Source organism: Aspergillus versicolor (genome assembly GCF_001890125.1).
Source record: "Aspergillus versicolor CBS 583.65 unplaced genomic scaffold ASPVEscaffold_8, whole genome shotgun sequence".
Lineage (NCBI taxonomy): Eukaryota > Fungi > Ascomycota > Eurotiomycetes > Eurotiales > Aspergillaceae > Aspergillus > Aspergillus versicolor.
The window spans coordinates 1,609,361-1,628,298 of record NW_024467531.1 but is presented as its reverse complement, the minus strand read 5'-3'; the positions used below and the strand labels follow the sequence as shown (position 1 = coordinate 1,628,298).

General features: G+C 52.5%; 9 protein-coding genes across 9 annotated transcripts; 4 read left to right on the top strand and 5 right to left on the bottom strand.

The window, feature by feature from the left end:
* Positions 1–147: 147 nt before the first annotated feature.
* On the bottom strand, positions 148–2,704 carry ASPVEDRAFT_837388 (uncharacterized protein). The gene is made up of 5 exons (XM_040817438.1): positions 2,260–2,704; positions 2,037–2,210; positions 1,373–1,978; positions 1,154–1,325; positions 148–1,099 (listed from the first exon to the last, which is right to left on the bottom strand). Exons 1-5 carry the CDS (start codon positions 2,341–2,343, stop codon positions 423–425), a joined length of 1,713 nt encoding a protein of 570 aa, XP_040671015.1. The 5' UTR covers positions 2,344–2,704; the 3' UTR covers positions 148–422.
* Positions 2,598–4,669, bottom strand: ASPVEDRAFT_44770 (putative pyridine nucleotide-disulfide oxidoreductase). The gene has a single exon (XM_040813133.1). It carries the CDS (start codon positions 4,397–4,399, stop codon positions 2,822–2,824), a length of 1,578 nt encoding a protein of 525 aa, XP_040671014.1. The 5' UTR covers positions 4,400–4,669; the 3' UTR covers positions 2,598–2,821.
* Positions 4,670–4,700: 31 nt separating this feature from the next.
* ASPVEDRAFT_31646 (alpha/beta hydrolase) lies at positions 4,701–5,633 on the top strand (the record flags this gene model as incomplete). The annotated part of the gene is made up of 1 exon (XM_040810513.1): positions 4,701–5,633. One exon carries the CDS (start codon positions 4,701–4,703, stop codon positions 5,631–5,633), a length of 933 nt encoding a protein of 310 aa, XP_040671013.1.
* On the bottom strand, positions 5,350–6,631 carry ASPVEDRAFT_44769 (cutinase family protein). Its single transcript, XM_040813131.1, has 4 exons — positions 6,509–6,631; positions 6,373–6,458; positions 6,114–6,325; positions 5,350–6,065 (listed from the first exon to the last, which is right to left on the bottom strand). The coding sequence occupies exons 1-4, from the start codon at positions 6,582–6,584 to the stop codon at positions 5,804–5,806; spliced, it is 636 nt and encodes a 211-aa protein (XP_040671012.1). The 5' UTR covers positions 6,585–6,631; the 3' UTR covers positions 5,350–5,803.
* A 908-nt stretch (positions 6,632–7,539) lies between these two features.
* Positions 7,540–8,955, top strand: ASPVEDRAFT_137308 (uncharacterized protein; the record flags this gene model as incomplete). The annotated part of the gene is made up of 3 exons (XM_040807376.1): positions 7,540–8,188; positions 8,243–8,378; positions 8,571–8,955. 3 exons carry the CDS (start codon positions 7,540–7,542, stop codon positions 8,953–8,955), a joined length of 1,170 nt encoding a protein of 389 aa, XP_040671011.1.
* Positions 8,718–10,466, bottom strand: ASPVEDRAFT_838045 (tyrosinase family protein). The gene is made up of 4 exons (XM_040817450.1): positions 10,136–10,466; positions 9,925–10,087; positions 9,613–9,878; positions 8,718–9,563 (listed from the first exon to the last, which is right to left on the bottom strand). Exons 1-4 carry the CDS (start codon positions 10,324–10,326, stop codon positions 9,029–9,031), a joined length of 1,155 nt encoding a protein of 384 aa, XP_040671010.1. The 5' UTR covers positions 10,327–10,466; the 3' UTR covers positions 8,718–9,028.
* A 2,125-nt stretch (positions 10,467–12,591) lies between these two features.
* Positions 12,592–14,177, top strand: ASPVEDRAFT_137725 (uncharacterized protein; the record flags this gene model as incomplete). Its single annotated transcript, XM_040807422.1, is given in 7 exon segments — positions 12,592–12,807; positions 12,880–13,114; positions 13,165–13,328; positions 13,343–13,479; positions 13,527–13,595; positions 13,643–13,669; positions 13,730–14,177. 7 exon segments carry the CDS (start codon positions 12,592–12,594, stop codon positions 14,175–14,177), a joined length of 1,296 nt encoding a protein of 431 aa, XP_040671009.1.
* A 1,713-nt stretch (positions 14,178–15,890) lies between these two features.
* Positions 15,891–16,884, bottom strand: ASPVEDRAFT_837410 (uncharacterized protein). The gene has a single exon (XM_040817440.1). The coding sequence runs from the start codon at positions 16,768–16,770 to the stop codon at positions 16,255–16,257; it is 516 nt and encodes a 171-aa protein (XP_040671008.1). The 5' UTR covers positions 16,771–16,884; the 3' UTR covers positions 15,891–16,254.
* Positions 16,885–16,998: 114 nt separating this feature from the next.
* ASPVEDRAFT_55195 (uncharacterized protein) lies at positions 16,999–18,625 on the top strand (the record flags this gene model as incomplete). Its single annotated transcript, XM_040815034.1, has 2 exons — positions 16,999–17,585; positions 17,632–18,625. The coding sequence occupies 2 exons, from the start codon at positions 16,999–17,001 to the stop codon at positions 18,623–18,625; spliced, it is 1,581 nt and encodes a 526-aa protein (XP_040671007.1).
* Between the last annotated feature and the right edge of the window lie 313 nt (positions 18,626–18,938).

The window sequence follows — 18,938 nt, the reverse complement described above, 5'->3', positions numbered from 1 at the left end:
GCCATGACAGGTCGCAGAGGGCTGGTGGAGGGAGAGGCGTATTGGAGCGGTGCAGGAAGGGAAACTAGAACGCTGTGAGGTGGTCTGGTGTAACGGTAATGGATTTGGCTGAATGGACGAAGCCTGGAATAGGAGGGAATGCTGCCCACTGCTGCCTATCGCGACGGCGCGTTGGAGATGACAACCTTTCAAAATGGAAGGTGAGACTGGCTATGCTATAATGGAAAAACCGAAGTAGGCCATGCACGGAGAAGGCAGGTGCGCGCAAAGCCAGACCCTGAGGGCCGCTACTGGTATATATTAAGGAAACAATACACGGCCTGGTGAGTATGGAAGATGGTATATAACATAGGACGGTTGTACTTAACCCACAGATGCAGATCCCAGAGCACCCAAGGTAGAATCACTGCATGCAAGTCCCATTACGAGGCATGCCAATATAATGAGTAAATAGCACCAAAGACCGACAACAAAAATGGAGACATATAAAACACTATCCAAGTACAGACGGCCAGGAAAATCCCAGGATAACCTAGTATCAGTATCCACATTTTATCGGTCGCAATCACACTCAATACGACGAGAGCCGGGGAGGCATAATAGTAAATCTGACGACAGATCCGGTACGCCTTACCAGGATCAATTACGATTCGAATAGCGGAACAGGCATAATGTTTGGATTGGTTCGATTTGATGGTGTTCACAACTCCGCAAAGGGGTATGGTTGAGAGGCACAGACAGCAGCCCCCGAGAAGTAAACATGCATATTGCACAAAAAACAGGTTCAGGTGCTGGAAGTCTTCCTCGGCAAACAAGAGGTAAACTGGTGCTGCCCCGACAATAAATGATATCATGAAATATAGGTTATCCAGGTACCACGGGCACGAGCGAAAGTCGCGCTCGCAGGCCGCTATGATAATGTCATATACCCGATCGCCCTCCGATTGAGTTGGCCGAATGCATGACATTGCCCGCAGGGGAGCTGGGGGATTGCTCTGGGGGCTGGGCGTTGACTGTGCTTGTTGGCCATCCCTTAGCTCTAAGAGTTGGAGATTCTCGTATTGGGTTGGGATATCTGGGGCCTTTCCACTAGACACCTCTGTTTCTATTAGTACAGAAAGCCCATAATGTAAGCTAGCGGACGAGAGCATACCGGAGAGACTTTCCACAACCACCAAGCCTGGAACAAGAAGAAGTAATACTGGAATGACCTGGCCGAAGCCCCAATAGCTCTCTTCCAGCATATCTCTGCTGCTCTGCATGCTATAGCGGACAGTAAATAGCCGCATGGTACCCCATATGAGGGAAAATAGCAGCCATAGTAGCTTTAAACATTAGCATATAGAATACACAAATATGCGGCAAACTGTACCTCCCATGTGCGGGATCGCCAGAAGTCAAGCAAGGCTTGGACTGAGACCAGGACGGACAGACTCAAGACAGGTACCCAAAGAGTAAACGCGGCAGTGAATTTGCTGCGTGCCTGCAGCCTTTTACAAAGCCAAACTATGGAGGCCAGCCACTTTGCACGCACAACCCTAAGAATTCTCATACCAACGTGGCTCGTGTGTGAAAGCATTCGCAGAAGCCGAGTAACGAGGGTCCCAAGAAGTATGACTTCCGATAAAATCGTGTACACGCCGTCCTGAGAGATCCAGTCGCCGACTGGGTCAGATCCATTGGCCACACTTCCACACATGGCCGGGGCATCCCGATCGCCGCTTCGAAGCAAGGCTATTGCCAGCATAATAGCGACCCCTGACATCAACATCACCCTCAGGCAGAGGAGCAACTTGTGGCTTTGGAGGAACTCTTGAAGGAATGGGAGAGTTGCGAGATGGGTTATCGATGCGAACCAGGCCAGAGTCGTTGCCACCTGCCAGTGGTAAAATGATATGCCACAGTTGAGCTGGCTAAATGCCCCGATGAGCATAGCAAGCCCCGTGACAAGCTGCTGATCACTTATGGCGAGTATGAGCTGTATTTATCAGATATCAGCACGGTATATCTTGCTCCAGGGCACTGTATATACTAACAGTTCTGAGCGGCCTCGACCAGTCTCTACTTGAATTCCACCTTAGGGCACGCCGCACGGCGCCTTGTAGCGACGAGTCCAACAGGTTGGATGACGGTTCAACCTGCACTGCGACATAATGGACTGCCAAGCATACGAGGGTCAACCAGGCGGTTCCAAGGGACGCTGCCAAAACCTGTCCACATAAGCGTTGTGTAGTGTGACTGCTCAAGACAGGAGCATACCCCAATCCCCGAAATATCAGGGTCCGGTTCCAGATGCAGGTCGCTCAGACCAGCAGCCGAACAGTCGATTGGCCTACATGACATTTTCGGGCTGAACTGGCAGACGCGAGGATGGAAGAACCGTTCAGCTTATGGCGGTGGAAATGGCCCCACCGCATGCGCGTGTCAGGACAAAAATATCAATTGGGTGCAGATCTTTACGGTAGACAACGTCACCCAAACAGGCGAAGGAACGGAGATTGACATACACTATTACCAGAAGGTATTAGCGCCATCGTGAGAATTAGCATGAAGGTATGCTATGACTGCTGCAAAGAAATAAACCAAAGTCGGTTTATGAAATATAACGGGCTAATATGATCCAGGTTAACATGCTTCCCTACTGAGAAAGAAAATAATGACTTCAGAAATGCTTTCTTCATGAATACCGATAGAACAAGACTTTCAGTAACGATGCTTGCTTAACAACAGATGATCATGCAATGCCTGGTCGGAACAATGTCTTTTAGATTGTATAATAAGCACTAGACATGCAAGATCATGCCATTTGTACTGAAACTGCTTAATAGCGCGAGATATCCCGCCCAAAAACCCGATTCAACATCCACCGAAACGCAACCCTTAGCTTATTGCGCCAGCTAATAGTCATCGTCAAGTACGCCGAATTCCAGACCAACCAGGCCATTCTCCCTGTTACTTTCTGTGGCAGAAATTTGCCATCCCCTTCATCCGGCAGCTGCATGAGCGCCCGCGCATCCCCAATATACGCCAGCGTGCCCATATTCTTGAATGAGAACGGCGGCGATGTCTGCAAGTCGCCGTGATTAAACCGCGTCGCAAGCCACTTTGCTTCCTGGGCGGTCGCCTGTGCTGTTGCTGGTGGTGCGCCATTCTCGGGCATGGCGTTGTCTCCAAGCGCAAAGACGTCCTTGAGAACGGCTGTACTACCGGTGCCGTCTTGAAGCTGGACGCGCAAGTGTCCATCGACTAGGAGTGCACCTGTCTGCGAGGCCTTCTTATACGACCACGACCGCGTCGATGCATCCTGCGGCGGCTTCGAACCGTCCTGCATAACGGCCGAATTCGCCGGAAACACATCGACATCTCGCAGAGAATCGCGAACGAGCTCGTTCATGGCATTCCCTGTAGCCCAGACACACATTCCCACTCCCACCTCTCCCTCCTCCTTCGTTGTAAGTGTTAAACAACTCCGCGGATCCATCTCGTACGGCGGTTCAGCACCGGGAACACCCCAACGGAGATTTTCGATATGATGGGAAGTGCGGACGTCAATACCCTCCTTCTTCATCGTCTCTTTCGCATACCGCGACAACGACTCATCGAACATCGACAGCACCTTCGGCGCAACATCATACAGCGAGATACGTGGTAAGCCGACCAAAGTCGGATACAGGGAGATCAGATCAGCGTGGATAAAGTCGCGCAATGCCGCAGCAAGTTCCGTACCAGTTGGACCAGCGCCAACGATGGCGAAATGCAGCAGATGCCGGCGCATTTCGTCGCTGGTGGTTGGGAGGACGGCGAGTTCGAAGCATTCGCGGAGGCGCCGACGGACACGGCGCGAGTCGCCAATATCGCGGAAGAAGATGGCGTTATCCTTGACGCCTGGTGTTTTGAATGTCCGGCTGATTGCGCCCACTGATATGATCAACTTGTCGTAGGGGACGTGGAACATCTCGCTGTGTTCCCATTTATTCACCTGCTTGCCATTATTCTGGTTCTCCTCCTCTGTATGCGTCTCGGTAACGCCGCTTTGGACGATAGTCGGTTCGCAGAGGACGGTCTTGCGGTCTAGATCGATTGCCCGCGCGGCAGCTTGGATAAAGTCGAGCTTGACCCTGGGATCGCGCACAGGCTCGACGATATGGGAGAAGTCCAGGTCGCCGCCGGCAGTGTCGGTGAGCAACGGGGTAAAGACGAAGTACGACCGAGGGGATATCACGACGGGGGCGAACTGGCGATGCGATAGTTTTCGCGAGAGAGTGTATCCTCCCCATCCGGAGCCCAGGACGACGATGCGCTGCTTGTCGTTGCCCGGATGCTCCCGGATGTCGGCGAAGCGGCGTATCTGCCACCGCAGGAGAGGATATCGCGGAATGGACCTGAACAGAGGTTTCATCGTAGGCTGAGAGGTTCATTGTCTGAATATTCTGCAGCAAGGAATTTTTTGAGCGAAGTCGGCGCGTTGAGCCAGGTTAACCCATTATGACCTCATCATCCGGTCATCCCGACGTTCTCGTAGCCCTAAACAGCATTCTGTAAACAGATCTATCTTATCTACGAACTATAAACCAGATCTTCACATGCCTGTGCGCTAAGTGAGATATGGTTAGTGCTTAGTTTGGTCTTCGTATACTCTTCGTATCCAGAGCGTCAGCATGACTCAGTAATTCAACCATCGTCAACACACAACAGTCATAATGACCAAACCCATGTCAATCCGAATAGTCAATACTGTCCGCTCATACTCAACCCGCACCAAGCAGAGTCTGTCTCTCCCCGACGGCCGCACTCTCAGCTACGCCGAATACGGCATCCCATCAGGCACGCCCCTACTGTATCTCCACGGCTTCCCCTCCTCACGCCTGGAAGCCTCCGCATTCGATCCCATCGCCCGCAGTCGCAATCTCCGCATCATTGCACCAGAGCGGCCCGGATACGGCCAATCCACATTCCAACCCAACCGCCAGATACGCGACTACCCCGCCGACATCCAGTCCCTGGCCGACCACCTCAACCTTCCCAGTTTCGCCGTCCTAGGCGGATCCGGCGGTGGCCCGTACGCACTTGCATGCGCGCACTCACTACCACACCACCGTCTCTCCGGCGTTGGGGTCCTCGCGGGCGCTGGACCATGGAGCGCCGGTATGCAGTACGTGTCGGTTTCAAGACGACTAACATCGCTTGCGGCGACGCATACACCGGTCGGATTCCGACTAGTCCTGGATGGGCTAGTTAATGCTTTAAAATGGACTGTAACCACGCGCCCCGCGACGCGGTGGATCAACGCCTGGCTTGAGAAACAGGCTAGCTCTGAGAAGGGAACACTGAGCATAGACGAGCGCCGGCAGATGGTGCTGGATATGTCGTTTGAAGCGTTTGCGCAGGGCAGCGGTGCGACTGTGCAGGAGGCTGTTCTGCTATCGCATGATTGGGGGTTTAGATTTGAGGATATCGCCTATGACAAGGTGAGGATCTGGCATGGTGTCAACGATTCAAATGCACCGGTTGAGATGATTAGGTATATGGCTGGGCGGATTCCGCATTGTGCGTTGACCGAGTTTGATGATACCCATTATACGGTTGCGAGGCATATTGAACGCATTTTGGATGAGCTTGTTCCTGTTGCTTGATTGTTGACTCTACCTGTATACTAGACCCCGACTGTTGTACATTATGGCGCCTCTCTCCTCATCAATCAACCCTGAATAATTTATACTGGTCCAATGGGTTAAATCAATACGGCTGTGCATGTCTAGTATATGGATGTTAAACTTGTTGTATTGGTAGACATGCTCATTCCTTAAACCTTCCCAGCCAGAAACTCAAGGGCATCCGGGACATCCTGACTATAAGAAAAATGCGCATCTGTGATAATAAGCGTCCCCTCGCACACCTTATCTCCCTCCGCACAATAAATCTTCGTCTTATCCGTCGAAAAGTTCGGAATCCGCTCGTTATCCTGTTGATTGCGGGTGTCCCCGAAGAGCACGACACCGCTGATCTGGTTCTGCACGCTACTCGAGAGAGTCGAAACGGACCCGTGCATCACTGCCGCTCCTTGACTGTATAATTGTCAGACTCCGTATGGTGGTATAGGGGAGACAACAAACCTGTAACCACCCGCAACGACCTTGGTATCGGGACACTTGGACGCCGCAAGCTCAAACAGCTCCGTGGCTTCATTAATCGCCGCATCGGACGTTCCTTTGGGAAGGAGGTTTGATCCCAGGTCCGCTTTATATGCCGGCGCAACACCCTGGCATGCAACCTGATCGGGCTTCAGCGATTTGAGGCCGTCACAGACCTCCACTCCGAGTGAGCCCTAGATGGTCAGTCCCTTGCACTAGTCATATGGTGGAAGTAGTCTACCAGGTAGTCGTCCTCCGTCGACCCGCGGGCAAAGATAAGAGTTATATCCTTGCAATCCCCATCGCGCAGTTCATTCTGGCCAGATGCTACGTTGGGAGCTTAGCCAAGTCCTGGTTGGGAGGGAGAATTTGCATACACTGGCGCTTCTCGAGGCAAATGGGGCTTGCTGCAGTAAGTGCAGCGAAGAGGGATACGGCAAGTTGGAGCTTCATGTTGGTAACGGAGTATATTTGGAATGACTCTTTGTACTGTCACTCAGAAAGATGACATCTAGGACATGTTTCCAAGCGCTTTATATATTCCCGCCCCCCAAGGCACCGTTCGTAACTTCTGCACAGCGCATATCTGTCGATGTCGACCTCATCGTATTCCTCACACACCAAACACGACCCTAATCGGCATCATACCCCCAAGTCGTCTCCTCGCCCGCGAGCATGAAACGCCCAGGTTCAAAGGCTAAAGCGATATGTGGTTATTCTGCAATTAGGACTCTTGGACAGTCACGCGACGGGCATTCTGTCCACTCGCAAGCAAGCGAGAGTTGCATCGCATTCCCCTGCAGCACTTGGCAGATGCGTATTCATCTATTTATACTGATTAAGTTTGCAGCACCGAGTGTAAGCGGGGTGCCCTCCGGCGGGGTAAATATTATCATAGGGCTTTGATCGGCCCCGTGTTCGGCAGTTGCATTCGATGGCTTTTTTGCCTATTTAAATGCCTTGGCCGGAAGTGGGGAGAGTATGCTCCACGAGTCTTTATAGTGCTGCGACTCGGACTGATGGGTTGACGTACAGCTCCTCGGTCTACAGTACCCTTCACACTCGACCTGTCAAGAGATAATATAATGAGCATGTCAACCTAACTTGGAATATATATCTATGTGTCAAATCATCGCGAGAATCATGCTAGCCTCCACTCTCCGCAACCCCATCTTTGGCCAACGTACTCCAGGCTATACAGGGATCCCCACTTTGCGACATGAGGACCGTAGAATAAAACCACATCCCTTCAGTATTGTCCATCGTAGATCAATAACTAATACCAAATACCCACAATGACTGTCAAACAACGACCTCCACGCCAAACAACCCCCAAACCACGCCCCGAAAGCTCCACCCTCAATGTAATCCACCAAACCCTATCATAAACCCACGTCTAACATGCACCATGCAGGTAATAATAATAGGCGCAGGCCTCGGCGGTCTCGGCGCCGCAATCTCTATCCTCCTCGCGGGACACAGGGTAAAAGTGCTCGAATCGGCAAAAAGCATCGGGGAAGTCGGCGCGGGCATCCAGTGTCTACCGAACAGTACCAGAATCCTGCAGTCCTGGGATATACACGGGACGCTTACATCGAAAGCCTCGCAAACAGAGACATGCAATATCCTCAACTGGAAGGGAGACTTGATATCGTCTATGGACTTCGCGGCAGCGGGAAGGGAGCACGGGGCACCGTTTAATGATTTCCATCGGGCTGATCTACACGGCGTCCTCCTTTCTCGGGCGATCGAGTTAGGCGCGGATATACAGACGAGTAGTGAAGTCGTGGATATTACCTTCGACGATGACAAGAGCATCGCCACGGTGCTGGTGAAAAACCAACAACCGCAAGAAGCAGACCTCGTCATCGGCGCAGACGGGATCAACTCGCGGTGTCGCGAGATCTTGCTCGGACGGCGCGAACCACCGCATCGCACCGGCGACATGGCGTACCGGATCCTCCTAGATGGCGAAGATGTTCGGAAGGATCCAGAGCTGGTGCGGTATCTAGATGAGAAGGCCGTGAATTATTGGTACGGGCCTGGAGCGCATGCCGGTAACCACTATCCACCACTATATCGACGTCGAGTAGAAATGTTGACTATGGCAGTAACGTACGCCCTCCGCGACGGGTCCCAGCTCAACCTCGTCCTGCTCGTCCCAGATAACATGCCCGAAGAAGGCCCGTCAACACTACAAGGCTACGTCGACGAGATGCAGGGACTATTCAAGGAGTGGGATCCAAAGTATGCGACCACAGTACGATATAGATAGAGATAAGCTAACAGCGATAGAATCGGCAAACTGCTCGCTCTCTGCCCATCCGTCCTGCGATGGCGCCTCTGTATCCGCAATAGCATCGACTCATGGGTCCATCCGAGCCAGACTTTCGCGCTGCTCGGGGATTCCGCGCACGCGACACTGCCCTACCTCGCCAGCGGGGCGGGGATAACATTCGAAGACGCAGCTGTGCTAGGTGAGTGTCTGAGCCGGATTGAATCGCTTTCGAAAGACGACAAGGCCAAGGCGCTAGGTGTTTACGAGCTGTGCCGGAAACTGCGGACGGAGACTGTTGTCCGGCGCGGGTCGATCCAGCAGGATCTGAATCACCTTGATGATGGAGAGGAGCAGAGGGAGCGGGATTGGAAGATGCGTGGGTTTGAGGCTGTTGAGAGGCAGTGGGTTCAGGGGAAGCGAGGGCCGTTACCTGAGGGTTTGAAGGAGGGGGAGGATCCTTTGGTGTGGAGGAGGTATGGGGTTGGGGGGTGGCTGTTCCAGTATGATGCTTGGGAAGACGTAGAAGCGAAGTGGGACGTCAATTAGTTCTCCGGTTTATATGATTTGTAGAAGATATATGTTTTTATTAAGGTCTAATTATATACACCGCCCATTAAGATTAAAGATAGACGTAGCAAAAAGGCCCCCCAGTCGTATCAAGCAGCTCACGGATGGTCCTGTCCTCGGCCAACACACTGAAATACTGCATATCATCGAGGGTAGCATTCGCAGTATTCGGAATGCCAAAGCCAGGAAGGACAGTCGGGCCCTGGACCACAAAAGTACGATCCTTAGGCTGCACATTCTGCCACGTCCAGAAAACACGATCAATGGCCGCGTGGTGCAGGTAGAAGACCGGGTCACCGGGGGAGGCAAAGAAGTCGCCAGCAGGATCACCGCTGATGGTGTAGTGACCGCCGCTGTGTACCCCGAGGTATTTATTAGGGAAGTCGCCCTGAAGGCGGTTTTGGAAGGACGTGATATCATTGCGCTCGAACAGGTCCATCACCTTGTCGATTGTCGTCCAGGTTGCGGCATCTGGGTTGAGATCGCGACGCAGGCAGCGAGGGTTGTAGTCCAGCCCTGTTCCATTCTGGTTTTCCAATCCAGGAATGTTGAGGGTGGTGGCGATGGGCCCAAGGTTCACTTGGAAGCTGTCACAGTCAGTACAGTCTGAATATTGTGGAAGCAAGAAATACATACTCCTTGAACGGCCCAGATGTCACACAGCCACCACCATGTCCAGGCTCCAGGAAGATATCCGGACCAGCTTCAGGACCTTCATGAGGAACATACGACCCGTCGCCCGACATGCTGTACTCGGAGCCATCGAAGATGGGATTGCTATGCGGGTCGTCGGCGTATTTCGGCCACGACCAGTACGGCTGGTAGCCTCTATACCCGCATTCATTGCGAAGAGCTTGCTCGTAGGCCCAGGTGAAGTAGCGATGCCATGTCAAGAAGTTACCCTACGCAATTAGTATCTTTCAGGCTTATATAAATGGCAGGACATACTGTTGTGTGGATCCAGGCCGTCTGGTTAATGTGGACGGCGGTAAAGTCATCAAAACGAGTGCGCGCGCCGGGAGCAAAAGAAGGATCAATCTGAGATGGCGAGTCGATGAGGCATTGAACTGCCTCGATGTACTCTTTGCGCTCAGTCTTGGTTAATGTGCCCCTATGCGATCGGTTAGACAGCTCAAGCGAAACAAGGACAGACACGAACCATTCCCGACGGACAGCAGCGTTCAGGGGCGTACACGTGCTCTCGAAGTAACGAGGCTTTGTGAATTGGTACAGCACCTGGTTCACCAGGGCCTTGCCTGCGAGGAGATCCCACTCGTCGATGTCAGGGGAGGCCGTGGCATGGGGGACAGCAGCCAGAGCTGCCACCACGGCAGTGAGTGAGAAACGCATGGCAGAGCTGTTCGGGGCAGAAGCAAAAAAGAACAAAAATGCAGGAGAAAGGAAAATGCCGAGGGAGTGAAAGACAGCAGGGATCGTCGCGACCGTTCTTATACGATCAGGGGCATCTCGACGGGCACTCAGGAGAAGGCCTGCTGCTGCGGACACCCCAATTTACGAGATCCAGACGCAGAGATCTGGCCATACTGGCGTCGGAGCAATTAATTGGCTTTGTTTAACTTGCTTAGACTACGTGGTTAGGGCATCGCCGGACAACCGACTGATATAGCAAATGCGTGCGGCTTTTTGGCACGTTTCCTTGGCCCAACGACAGCAAATCCAGCCAGTAGCGCAAATCGCAGTGGGGAGGTGGGCTTCGATTTCGGTTGCCGCAGTCAACTCGCATATAAAGTTGACAGGACTGGTCCGGTGGGGCAGACTCGGTTGTTGGGGGCATCGGAATCCGGAAAGACGCAGGAATGTTCATCTCCACCAGCAGCAGTCCAGGCTGAATGGCGTCCCAAGATTAGCGAGATTACAGTTTACAGAGTTGGTGCCTGTGCCTGCGCCCGCTGACAGCAAAGGAGCCAGGCTGGCCGCATGCCCATCTTCCTGCCCATCTTCCTCTGGCATAATGGGATTGACATTCTTTATACCAGAATTACTGGGTGAGCCGCCCGAGGTTGCAAGCGCAGAGAACGGCCTTGTCTCGAAGGGAACGGACGGACAAGCCGTGATTGACAGGGTTCATTATTGAGTTAATCTGCGATCGCTTTTCTTCTGGGTCTTCCGATTCCCCGACACTGACAGGGATGGGGATCCTGGTCCACTTATCCACTGGCCACTTCGAGTACGGGCGGAATAATTATCGAGAATGGAGAATACGACTAGGATAGCGGTAAAATGGCGGGATAATCACGGTAGAATTGCAGATTGACAACAATATCAAGTCCCAGAAACAGTCCTCTCCCACGACCGGACCCAGCCTCCGATTCGATTGATCAGGCCAAGAATCAACCTGGCCAGAAGCTGAAAGCTTGTCGAGTCAGGCAAAGAGAATTTGAGAATGCTGCTGCGAATCAGCACGCCCAGCTCCACCGCAGCCAACACAGCTGCCTGCCAACGCAGTTGCACAGGCTTCCAGAATCTCGACCGTGGAATCCCGGACACTCGGCCGCGGGCCCTGTGGAGTCTGGGTGAATCAAGGTTTAACCGGTCGTGTTGGCGTCAGAATTTGGCCCCTGCGATGTTTCATCGTGACTGCGCCAGCCCTCTCGCTGCCGCTGCAGCTGCCTAGAAGGGCAACAGCTTTCCGTGGGAGACGCCTCGCATGCGAGGGCAATATAAGGAATACTCGCCTGTTGACTATTGTGGTAACAATTCGAGTCAGTCTGGAGCCGATTGTAGACTTCTCTTGGATATCTGGGTATATCGGATCAGCACACGATTGTAACTCTGCCGTCGCAGTGTAAATCATTCGCCGTGCACGCAAATCCCGCCTGCTCCATTCTTGGACCGGGCTCAGCCTTGCCCACTTTGCCCAGCTAGCCCTATCTCCGTCGCTGACTGCAACCCACAATGATGACAATTAGTGATAGTAACACTGATGGCCGTAAACTTCCTGTTGCGACAACCCGGAATAGCTCTCACCGGGGTCTCTTCCGGTCCTCGCCCTCAAAGTCAAACCCATGTGCGTGGCTTATGCATCCCGGAGGCACAACCGCACTCGGACGGGTCGTCTTCCTCCGGAGTCCACGTTTCACCTCTCCAGGGGTCTTGCGCGCCAGATGCAACTTCATGCAGGCCACGGGATACTTCAGGCGGGGGAACATGGGGCCGTCTCGTTCTTGGGTTCAGACAGACGGGTTCTCCTTGTGTCTGACTCGAAACTTAATCCCCCGTATAAGCATCAATTGGCTCCGTATCAGCCTTCAGGATAACATGGAATCCCTGTGCCTTCCCTTTAGCGAATAATGAAAGACGAATACGTTCGAGACTTCATGGGTAGAATTTGCACCATTGATCCTTTTACCATTCTAGAATAGCTTGACAAGTTCTCAAATACACCGATTATCCACTAGCCCTCGCTGGAGCTCGGGGGAACTCGATCGATGCACTGGATCTGCCTGGCGCCCCGTCCACATTCTTCACTCAATGGTTCGGAAATGAGCTAGGGTTCATACAGGGAACCATTACTTGCATCTGATTGATATACCCCTCCTGGGACAGTTTTGTTTCTCCTGGCTGTTCCCGTCACCTATGTAGCCAAATAGCCAAATGGCAACGACTCTCGTCTTTCCAGGCTTGCAGGCCAGGCAAGAAGCTGAGCCTGATCCGGCAGATATCGACTTTTCGTCGAACAGCCCTCGCATTCTCGCCATCGTTGGGACATTAACAGGGCTCGCTGCGCTGCTTGTCACACTACGATGCTACGTCCGGATATTCATCCTGCGCCGGTTCTACGTCGAGGACTGGATTATGGTCGTGGCCGCGGTACGTATAATCCTTGAATAGCTCCGTCTATCCTCGTTTTATTTTTGACCATCTGTTTATGCTATTCTCTAGATGTGCTCCTTCGGCGTCCTCGCATGTTTCGTCGGCGAAAGTCACCACGGCCTGGGCCAGTTCAATGCCGCCATCGCAGCCAACAATGATAACGAGATGCTGAGCAAGTGGTTCTGGCCGCATGCGATCGTTCTGGTGTTGGGGATTAGCCTTGTCAAGATATCGATCGGGTTCTTTTTGCTGCGCTTCACGACGCAGAAGAAACTTTTGAAGCCGTTCATTATGGGATCTCTCGGTGGGTGGCCATACTTTTTTCAGTGGTAACCGGCTAATGGCGTTGCAAAGTGTTTCTTGTATTGTTTACGATTGCCTGCATGTTGACCCTCATCCTGCAGTGCATTCCAATCGACGCTGCGTGGGATTTCAAAAAGCGCCTGGCCAAGGGGACCAAGTGCTACTCTAGTGAAACGTATCTGAAGATTGGAAAGTTCAACAGCGGTATGTCAGACGTGAACTATTGAAGTTGTTACTGATATCTGTAGCTATCAATATCGTCACGGACTTTATCTACGCCACGTTGCCCGTATTCATGTTCTACGATATCCAGGTCAACCGGCGGACTAAGGCTTCGCTTATGGGCATTCTCAGTCTGGGTTATTTGTGAGTGTAGTGAATATATATCAGACAACAACAACTAACATCAGCAGTGCCTGCGCCGCGGCGATCACCAAGGCTGTTCTCCAGGGCAGAGTATACGAGGAGAAGAACATGTACCGGTACGTTTCCACATACTTCCATACCATCGTCTACTAACAAGCCGCAGCAACGCCGACTACCACATCTGGAACTCGTAAGCCTTTTTTTCCTTACCCACTACAACAGACAGAGTACATCACTGACTAATAATTAGAGTCGAGCTCAACGTCGGCATAATCGCGGCCTGCTTCCCAACAATCAAGCCCCTAGTCAAGAGCATAATCGGGAGCACAAGAGGTCTAACAGGGTACTACGGATCCCGCACACGCACACGCAAACGCACGGGCGATGCCTACTACGGCCCCAACAGCAACGTGCACCACAACAGCCACGCCCTAGCCTCGCTGCAGCGCAGCCGGCTCGATCCCGAGGAGCAGAAATACCACGTCCACATTCACGGGAACCAGCCGTCGCTGTCGGAGGGGTCGGAGGAGGGGAGTCAGGAGAATCTTGCGAGTGGGGCGAGGGTGTTGTCCCGGCAGGGAATGCATCCGGTGGGGAGGATTATACAGACGACGGAGGTTATTGTGCAGAGTGAGGATGGGAGTGAGCATGGGGTTATGGCGATGGGGCCGAGGAGGACGGTGGAGGATCGGATATAACCTTCGTTTTCTTTTCGCTGTTTATTTGTATATAGTAGCGGTTAATGACCGGGAAAAACGGTAAAGTTTACGATATGGATAGCAATAGATAGTATTAATGATTATTACAACAGGACTCCAGGGAAATGAGCCAGACATCGTGGCGTGCATACTGGCGGGGCTTGAGTGTCTAGAATCGAGTCTGGCCCATTATCCACCCATTAATCTATATCGTCTCGATATCTTGGGCTTCATCTCCGCTTTGGTCTTGGCTAATATATATTAGCCGACGACAACGAGGGATGGAAGATGGGGCTCCAATCTAGGTCGGAGAGATATCTTGAACCTTTATTAATGAGCACGGCTTGGATATTACCATAATATGGCATGTTGTCCTGACATTATGGAACCGTATCCCAGCAGACCCTCCTCTGCTCCGTGCCCGCATCAATATATACCGGTGGCTTTAGCACGTTTCAGGTGAGATCCAGCGGGAGATTGCCTGATCTCGACGCCCGCTGTGGGATACGCAATACGCCTCGGAGATTGATGTGCCGAGTCTCTGTTACACGCATGGCTTGGTTCTAACACAGCGGATAGCGTAAGCTGGGGCTCTATATCACTAATAATGCGCTGCAATACAATTAACGACAAGTTTGACTTTCCCCTAGTTCTTGAAGCAGGCAACTTACATACTTGAATATATACCCAAGGTCGAGTACGACGAACGTGTCTGGGCACCGGGTTTGCAAGGCCAGGTCTGACTGTAGTATGTCTACTAAAGAGCTCGGAGGAAGACAGAAGGTTTCCCTGCGACTTTAAACGGGCAGAAATGGCCACAAGGATATTGACACCTTTCGATTATGGTTCTGTTGATCCTTGAATATTGCACGGAGTCAAGTTACGCTGTAGTGAGCTCACCTACCTCTTTAACTACTTGAAACGCTCATCGGTCACTAACGTCGTTCGAGAGAGCTGCAAGTAAGCCGACGGACTGACTTACGCGTCTATAATCCATTCGATTTGTTGCGCTCTCCGGCTGTGGACTATATATAGGACTCGTGCGACGCTGAGGGCTAGTCCGAAACATTACGTGATGTGCGCCACCAGCTCGATGCAGATATGCATCCTGATAGGAATTCACTTTCCGTGGTCTGTTTCCTATTCTGTCCGTTTTTGTCTGGACTGGTTCGCAGATCGTGGGTCTTGTCGTGGGTCGTAGCTCCTCTCCACCACCATGAACTCTGGTACGAACCATGGGACGCGAACATGTTTGTCCCTTGGCGGCCCTCGTATCAGTCATATCGGCCAGCTGAGCTTCTACAGGGATCCCACTGGATTTATTCCTGGACAACGCGTCACATCTCTCTGCACCCCAGACCCGACCGGCCGGTAGGCTTCTCACAGCATCGAAGCGAAGTGGAGGATCAAGTCTGCGTAACCAAAGTTAGTGCGAGTGATCTCAGCTGAGGTCTAGTTGTTGGGAATGACAAATACTCCAAGTTCGAACCTGATCATCCTGGCGCGTAGCAGCAGATGGAAGCCTGGCAGACCCCGCCAGCCCACCTGCATGTCTCCAAGTCAGGAAAACCTAACAAGAGGGGAACAGGTCTTCCATCATACTCCCTGATCTACCTCGACACCTCGAGTCCACAATATCGGGCATTACAGCTGCACGATCCGATTATCATCACCTCTGTACGACCAACCGAGTCAGCGCCGGGCCCTCCGAGCAGTCTTCGCGAGCGACAGTTCCTGGTCAGCCCCCATGCAGTCTGACGCACACCATTCGGACACAGTAAATCGGATCTCCTGCTTGCAGAGACTCGAATTTGCGCCTCGCTTCCCGTCATGTCCGAGACATTCTAAACCCAGCCGCTGATATCTCAGGGGCCCCCGTCCCACCACGCTGGCAAGATGAAGCCGACTCGGGCGAAGGCATCTCACAATAAAGATGATCTTGACCCCTCCGATCGCCATCGCATCCTCTAGATAATGGCACTCGGACATCCCGTCGAGATCCGCCCGCTAGCCCGAAGGAATCGAGGTATTTGCTCCACAAAGCACGAACTATAGGCTTGGACTGGTCCTGGTTTGGTCACGTCACAGTGCCACAATGCATAACAGGATTCCGTCCCTTTGGGACCTCCGTGGGGGCTCCAAGGCCATCAGGTTGACATGCGAGCGAGTGGGAGGCCTCTGAACAAGGCGTCTTAAGGCGAACCAGGCTATGGGTAAGCCAGGTTGTACAGCCCCTTGCTGTCTCTGTCGGCAGTGGGCTCATATGCGAGGGACCCTGGGCAGGAAGAGAAAAGCCGCAGCAGGATGCGATAGTCCGATCCTTTCGTAGTAGCGCGCGGGCCATGCCTTGATGCTGCGGGAGAAAGTGTCCTCCATGGACCTGTTGGGAACTGAGGCGCACAGATTGGCTCAATTCCTGGTAGATCCGAGAGGCGGCGCATGTATCGTGCATGGTTGGGTTTGATCCTGGACTGGATGGAGCTGCGACTGGCCTATGAAGCTGGATAGCGAGGGCATGAACGATCTCAGTGCAAGGACGGGGTTTGCAAACAGGGGAGTGCCCCAGTTCATCTGCAAATGCTAGCGAGGCCATGAAGCCAATGGAATACCTGGAATAGCAGAGCTGACGTCTGACCAGGCCGCGCTGTGGCTGTTTGCGAAGAATACGCAGAATCAGCCGACCTGTTTCCACGAAGACTCAGACTCTGCGTTGGGTGGGGTGTTAAATAGGTCGCTTTAGTCCGTGTCTCTTCTGATTGAGATTTAGAATCTTGCTGTGTTTTATCTCATTTCGTTCAGTCAGTCTACTTGTATATACGTCATGGGAGCGTCGGATACGGCTGCAGTAGCAGCCCCTGCATACAACAAGAACATCGAACGTCTGCGAGAGACCGAGTATCCTACCCTACGGGATAACATATATCTGGACCACGCTGGATCCACAGTATACGCACAATCACTTATCCAGTCATACGCGGTAGACCTGCAGAGCAACTTGTACGGGAACCCTCATTCGGACAACACTCCATCTCGCATGTCCGGTGCCCACGTTGATGCGATTCGCGAGCAGCTTCTTCGCTTCTTCGGGGCAGGCCCTGACGAGTTCGACCTTGTTTTCACAGCCAACACGACCGCCTCAATTAAACTAGTTGGCGAGTGCTTGTCCAACTATACTCGGCCTCGTGGAATGTCCCCTTTGGGCAAGCGGGGATTCAAGTACGTTTACCACCAGGATTCTCACACAAGTCTAGTCGGACTGCGTGAGATAGCGACTGGCGGGAGTATGTGCCTGGCAAGCGATGCAGTGGAGAAATGGATTGACCAAGGACATGGTTCACGACGCAATGCCACACTCTTCGCGTATCCCGGACAGAGCAATATGACTGGGCGCAGAATGCCACGGTCATGGTACGTCTCTCGCTTCTCCCAACCCAGCTCCTACTAACTACTGCAGGCCCCGTAGGATCCGTCAGAATTTTAGAAATACATACGTTCTCTGGGATGCTGCCGCGATTGCCTCTACCTCTCCGCTAGACCTCTCAGACGCCGAATCCGCCCCCGACTTCACCGCAGTCTCGCTATACAAGATACTTGGATATCCGGATGTCGGATGCTTGATTGTGCGCAAGGCAGCGGCCAGCATCCTCCAGCAGCGCCGGTACTTCGGTGGCGGCACGGTCGATATGGTCATCAACTCCCCCTCAGCCCGAGTCCCCTCCTGGCATGCAACCAAGACCGAGTCAATCCATGACGCATTAGAAGACGGAACACTACCCTTCCACTCAATTGCAGCAATTCCGCATGCCATCGAAACACACAAAAAACTATTCGGGAGAATGAGCGATATCTCATCCCACTGCGCATTCCTCGTCGCGGACCTATACCAAAAACTGCTATCGTTGCGGCACTCAAACAACGGCCCCCTCTGCCGGATCTACACCGGCTCAGAGAAACAAAACTTCGGAGATCCAAATCTGCAAGGGCCCACCATCGCCCTCTCCGTGCTCGACCCATCGGGAAATATCCACGGGTACGCAGACGTCGAGCGCCACGCAGACAAGGAGAGAATCTACCTCCGCAGCGGGAGCGTGTGTAATCCCGGGGGCATGGCATATCTGGGCTGGGTGCGGATGGAAGATATGAAAGCGGCCTGGGGGGCGGGACACCGCTGCTCCGACCCCATCCAAGAGGTTTATGGACAGGCGACGGGTATTGTACGGGTTAGTCTTGGGGCGATGAGCACGATGGCTGATGTTGATGGGTTTGTGGAGTGGTTGGGGCGGAGTTATCTTGATCGAGATATTAGGTTGTCGTGCTCGGAGAAAGGGGAGAGGTCGCAGTGTTCTCTTGACATGGCGAAGGCAAGTATGAGAACTGGTAAGCAGGGGAGATTGTGGGAAAGAATGGTGAAGAGTATTGGTTTGATGTTTTGTCAACGTGCATGTTGATTTATGTTATATATGCATGCTTATATGTATATAGAAACCTGATTTCCCAGAATCGATATTTCGTGCGCTATTTGGATGGGACCGGATGACAGGAATAGATCTAGTAGCCACTAAGTAATATTCGCACAGTATAGTGAGTGTAGCGTAACTAAGAATTGATTAACATTGGCGTGCGTCATGCCTGTATAGCTGTATTGAGTATATGGGAAGGGTTTGCTTAGGTAGTAGAGGTCTAGAAGGGTATATTCTTGAATAGTATAGTATGCCTATACAGACATGTCTATACTAAAGATTATATAATTGTCTTTAGATA

Bases quoted from the DNA above. Each gene is read 5' to 3' on its own strand.
- ASPVEDRAFT_837388 (XM_040817438.1), bottom strand. From the start codon at position 2,343: ATGTCATGTAGGCCAATCGACTGTTCGGCTGCTGGTCTGAGCGACCTG. The intron at 2,211-2,259 runs GTATGCTCCTGT...TTATGTGGACAG, and splicing joins CTGATATTTCGGGGATTGGG to GTTTTGGCAGCGTCCCTTGG. The intron at 1,100-1,153 runs GTATGCTCTCGT...TAATAGAAACAG, and splicing joins GGTTGTGGAAAGTCTCTCCG to AGGTGTCTAGTGGAAAGGCC.
- ASPVEDRAFT_44770 (XM_040813133.1), bottom strand. From the start codon at position 4,399: ATGAAACCTCTGTTCAGGTCCATTCCGCGATATCCTCTCCTGCGGTGG.
- ASPVEDRAFT_44769 (XM_040813131.1), bottom strand. From the start codon at position 6,584: ATGAAGCTCCAACTTGCCGTATCCCTCTTCGCTGCACTTACTGCAGCA. The intron at 6,326-6,372 runs GTAGACTACTTC...CTGACCATCTAG, and splicing joins CGACGGAGGACGACTACCTG to GGCTCACTCGGAGTGGAGGT. The intron at 6,066-6,113 runs GTTTGTTGTCTC...ACAATTATACAG, and splicing joins GTCGTTGCGGGTGGTTACAG to TCAAGGAGCGGCAGTGATGC.
- ASPVEDRAFT_838045 (XM_040817450.1), bottom strand. From the start codon at position 10,326: ATGCGTTTCTCACTCACTGCCGTGGTGGCAGCTCTGGCTGCTGTCCCC. The intron at 10,088-10,135 runs GTTCGTGTCTGT...CCGATCGCATAG, and splicing joins GCTGCTGTCCGTCGGGAATG to GGGCACATTAACCAAGACTG. The intron at 9,564-9,612 runs GTATGTATTTCT...TGACTGTGACAG, and splicing joins ACATCTGGGCCGTTCAAGGA to CTTCCAAGTGAACCTTGGGC.
- ASPVEDRAFT_837410 (XM_040817440.1), bottom strand. From the start codon at position 16,770: ATGGCCTCGCTAGCATTTGCAGATGAACTGGGGCACTCCCCTGTTTGC.